We start from the raw sequence: 5,000 nt of genomic DNA on the forward strand, positions 1-5,000 counted from the left end.
ATATATCCCCATATATCCTTACTTCTGGTACAAGTAAGTGTACTTTGTTTAGGGTGCTTGTGTAGGAGGACGTTATTTCAATGTGTTGGGGAATTATAGCAAAAAGGCATTTTCGGAGGTATAGTTTTTATTGGCACGTTAATAGGGTCGTCGTTACCGTAGTGTACCAGGTACTTGAAGGCTCAGCCATCATCATAAAAATTATTAGAACAACGTAAAATCAGAAAATTTGTGTATGAAGGCCTACCAATCAATTGATTATAATCATCAGAATTATCTTGTTAATTACCATACCAAAACTTAGCAGGCGCACATAGTTGGCATTGCCTGCCCTGCGCTCCGGTGGGCACTTCGTAACGCTACGAATCGCACAGTTTCAACGGAACGGCCTATAGTGCGATACTGTATTAGTTTATATGGCGCACCAACGCTACGGTCCCGAGAGGTGGTGCGCCTAGCAGGCGACTCGTACATTGTTTACAAACACAGCTAATGTAGAATGCCAAGGAATAATTTACGGTATGGGTGCTGCCATATGGACTTTTAAGATCAATTGAAACCTATTGGGTGCTTCTTGACTTGTATTTGAGTACATTTTCAGCCAAGCTAAATATGTTAAATGTGAAGAAACTTGAGAGCTTGACTCCTTACTTGTAAGCTTATTGCTGGACTAGTCATGGAAAATATGATATGTAAAGATAAACAGAGATGACTTACAAATACTAGCATATATGAAATCCACAGTAAATGTGTTTCAACACAACATTTAAAACACCAAAAGCTCGTGTGTGTTTCAATATTTATGTTTGAACGACACCGTAGCGCTACAGACCGTTCCGTTCGAGCGCACTAAAGTATTCCGTATAACGCAAGGCTGGGGTGCAGAAATACCCTGGCGCCGGCTCTAGAAATCGAATACCGCCTCTATCACAATCATTCTTAATACGATAGTACTCAAGTGTTGGAAATGGGTAAAGGACAATAAAAAATACATTAAAGAAGATAGACAGATAGACAAGGACAATGTCTGGCACTACGAAGCGATACGTTACGGAAAATATCAGACGCAACGTAAACAAACTACGATAGCCCGAAAAGCGTGGTTATTCGACACGCCACGATGTAAACAAACCCTTGACCTTCGCCAGTGTGAATGCCGACTTAGTTTTGCTAGTTTTGTCCGAGATTTTGTTTAAAAATAACCGCGAGAATTTTGTTTCCTATAATCGTAAAATGCAGGTAATTACTAAGATCAATACAAAGCTATTAAAGTAACTAGCTTTGAATAAAGAAGCTAACGAAATGGATATATAATATAGTAAAAAAAAAAGAAACAATACAGCTTATTGCTCTGGAACGCATATTACACGAAACTGTATCCAGAGTTAATGATAAAAAAAATACCTATTATTTACAGGTACCACGATTCTCCCTCGTTCCTGATACCCATTGACGTCGTAAACACACTCGGGTATTCTAGGATGTTAGGGCTGGAAGGAGCCGTGATTTGGGGTTCGAAACGTGACGTCGATACGAAGGAGAAATGCATTGCCATGAAGGTAAAACGTGTTGATTTATTTGTTCGTTTGTGTTTTGTTTGCAACTCGTGCTGTTTCTTTTTTCCAGATCATGTGTTTTGTTTACAACTGTTGTGTTTTGGTTTACGGATTAAAAGTCCCATAATTTTACCCAAGATGAGATGGTTTGCTTATCTGCGAGACTAAACTGTTTGTTCGTTCGAGGGAACAGAATTTTAGTACTCTCTCTCTCTCTCTCTCTCTCTCTCTCTCTCTCTCTCTCTCTCTCTCTCTCTCTCTCTCTCTCTCTCTCTCTCTCTTTCTCTTCTCTCCTTTCTCTCTCTCCTTTCTCTCTCTCTCTCTCTCTCTCTCTCTCTCTCTCTCTCTCTCTCTCTCTCTCTCTCTCTCTCTCTCTCTCTCTCTCTCTCTCTCTCTCTCTCTCTCTCTCTCTCTCTCTCTCTCTCTCTCTCTCTCTCTCTCTCTCTCTCTCTCTCTCTCTCTCTCTCTCTCTCTCTCTCTCTCTCTCTCTCTCTCTCTCTCTCTCTCTCTCTCTCTCTCTCTCTCTCTCTCTCTCTCTCTCTCTCTCTCTCTCTCTCTCTCTCTCTCTCTCGTTTTATCTTTGCCTCGCCTTAACTTCCCCTTTCTTTCCCCTTCCTACTTCCTCCTATTTCTCGCCTAACCCCTCCCTCTCTCCTTCTCTTCCCATCCCTTTCTCCACCAATCCTCCCCTTTCTTCCCTCTCTCCCACTCCAAATCTCCCTCCCTTCCTCCCTCCCTCTCCCCACACCCCTCCCTCCCTCTCCCCACACCCCTCCCTCCTTCTTAACCATTTAACTCCACCACTCAAAGCCGTTCCTTCCCTTCCCAGAGCTACGTGGAAACTGGCTTGGGTCCCCTGGTTCAGTACATCACCAACCTGCCTCTCTCAACCGTCCGCTCTGTTATCAACTCTCGACGTTCCCTGAAGAAGTTGGCGTCCACTGCGCTGAGAGAGGATCGGAGGAAGAGCAAGAACCGTGGCTAAGACGTGGTTTAAAAAGGTGTTTCGAGAGAGGGAGAGAGAGAGAGAGAGAGAGAGAGAGAGACAGAGAGAGAGAGAGAGAGAGAGAGAGAGAGAGAGAGGGAGAGAGAGAGAGAGAGAGAGAGAGAGAGAGAGAGAGAGAGAGGGAGAGAGGGAGAGAGAGAGAGAGAGAGAGAGAGAGAGAGAGAGAGAGAGAGAGAGAGAGAGAGGAGAGAGAGAGAGAGAGAGAGAGAGAGAGAGAGAGAGAGAGAGAGACAGAGAGAGAGAGAGAGAGAGAGAGAGAGAGAGAGAGAGAGAGAGAGAGAGAGAGAGAGAGAGAGAGAGAGAGAGAGAGAGAGAGAGAGAGAGAGAGAGAGAGAGAGAGAGAGAGAGAGAGAGAGAGAGAGAGAGAGAGAGAGAGAGAGAGAGAGAGAGAGAGAGAGAGAGAGAGAGAGAGAGAGAGAGAGAGAGAGAGAGAGAGAGAGAGAGAGAGAGAGAGAGAGAGAGAGAGAGAGGAGAGAGAGAGAGAGAGAGAGAGAGGAGAGAGAGAGAGAGAGAGAGAGAGAGAGAGAGAGAGAGAGAGAGAGAGAGAGAGAGAGAGAGAGAGAGAGAGAGAGAGAGAGAGAGAGAGAGAGAGAGAGAGAGAGAGAGAGAGAGAGAGAGAGAGAGAGAGAGAGAGAGAGAGAGAGAGAGAGAGAGAGAGAGAGAGAGAGAGAGAGAGAGAGAGAGAGAGAAGGAAAGAGAGAGAGAGGAAAGAGAGAGAAAGGAAAGAGAGAGAGAGAGAGAGAGAGAGAGAGAGAGAGAGAGAGAGAGAGAGAGAGAGAGAGAGAGAGAGAGAGAGAGAGAGAGAGAGAGAGAGAGAGAGAGAGAGAGAGAGAGAGAAGAGAGAGAGAGAGAGAGAGAGAGAGAGAGAGAGGAGAGAGAGAGAGAGAGAGAGAGAGAGAGAGAGAGAGAGAGAGAGAGAGAGAGAGAGAGAGAGAGAGAGAGAGAGAGAGAGAGAGAGAGAGAGAGATAGGAGAAAAAGAACGCATTCCTGTTGCTTTTGGTGGCGTTTCATTTATTTTTGACGTCATTATTGGTGTTGATAAAGTGAGTTACGATAGGTGTGTGTGTTTGTGGGTACTACAAGATCTTTGACATTTAACAGTATTCGTTATGTTAATGATTTACAGGTTTCCACTGTCTTCTGAATAATATATATTGATTATTTTAATGCAGGGTGTAATATTTGCGATGTCGAAGTTAAATGAATTATCAAATAAGTAGCATTCTTTTGTTTCTTTATCCAAGCTTAAAATTAAATCTTTAAGATATAATCAAATACCAGATAATTAAATATGATACATAAACACTTTAACAAATGCAATTAAAACAAAGTGTAATGGTTTACTGTAAACAATATTACGAGATGAAGTTCTGATCTATTGAGAAAAAACAGTAAAGATATGATTCAAGAAACAGTCAACTTTTCTCGTCCTATGTCTGACCCAAGGTACACATAACCAGGTAGCTCCACCTCCATGTAGCCTATGGGACCCGAAAATGAAATTGACTGTTTCCCAAGAGTATCCTGACGGCTGTTAATAGTAAGGATCTCTCATTTAACTAATATAAGTGGGAAATTTTGGTTTTACTTTTGATAAAATATCGAGGAAATTATACAAATAACTGTTTATCTAACTATATATAATATCTCACAGAGCATACTTATTGGCTAGACATGGTGACGTCATTAGCTCCGCCCCCATTTTGATCCCAACAATTTGTGCAATATTTTATGGTAAAGTGTTATTTCAGTGCATTTTCTCTGAAAGAATAGTTCAGTAATAACAATGGCAGCAAGAATTATCGTAAAGGAAACCACGAAAAAAAAAAAAAACATTTAGTACTTGCAATGAATAACAGTGATAAGGCGGGGCTGAGCTCGGAAGTTGCTAACTAGGATTTACATCAAGATAGCATGGGTTTACTCATGTAAAAATAGCTTGGTCTGACTTTAGCGAATGAATGTATGATATACCAATATTTTTTTTTTTTGTATGATATAGGAAGTACAGTAAAGAAGATATACAAGGAGAAAACATCAGATATACATTCGTTAGAATCATTTTTTTTTTTTCAAACTAAAATAGCTATTTGTTTGTGGAATTAGATTATAGGAAGACTGCTCAGGTGCCAGTCCTAAGTCCAAGATTGGCTGCAGAAAGGGCATCCAGTCATTAAAAAAAAAATCATGGGTGTGGGTTAAGGATGGGAAATATTTCGTAGCAGAATAAAATTTGATATAAAGATGAAAGGGAAGAAGAGAAAGAATGAAAAAAATGAAGAGGGAAAAGAAAATGAAGACAGGGGAAATAATAGAAACGGAAAAGAAAAAAAGGAAACAAAACTGGAAAAAATGGAAGAAAAAAGAAAAAAAGTAGAGAATAATGAAAAAGGAAAGGACAATCAAAGGAAAAAGAAACCGAAAACAGTAACAAAAA

General features: G+C 41.2%; 2 protein-coding genes across 2 annotated transcripts in view; one reads left to right on the plus strand and one right to left on the minus strand.

Moving 5' to 3' along the window:
• LOC125032142 (hyaluronidase B-like) overlaps positions 1-2,674 on the plus strand; it is a 5,538-nt gene extending 2,864 nt beyond the window's left edge. The window contains exons 5-7 of the mRNA XM_047623183.1: positions 1-33; positions 1,418-1,559; positions 2,386-2,674. The exon at positions 1-33 is cut by the window's left edge and continues 164 nt beyond it. Coding sequence (XP_047479139.1) covers positions 1-33; positions 1,418-1,559; positions 2,386-2,541 — 331 coding nt within the window. The 3' untranslated portion in view covers positions 2,542-2,674. The remainder of the gene's footprint in view (positions 34-1,417; positions 1,560-2,385) is intronic.
• The window catches only part of LOC125032141 (centrosomal protein of 290 kDa-like), a 34,289-nt gene that overhangs the window by 11,716 nt on the left and 17,573 nt on the right, over positions 1-5,000 (minus strand). The window lies entirely within an intron of this gene.

Source organism: Penaeus chinensis, chromosome 14 (assembly GCF_019202785.1).
Source record: "Penaeus chinensis breed Huanghai No. 1 chromosome 14, ASM1920278v2, whole genome shotgun sequence".
NCBI classification, from domain to species: Eukaryota; Metazoa; Arthropoda; class Malacostraca; order Decapoda; family Penaeidae; genus Penaeus; species Penaeus chinensis.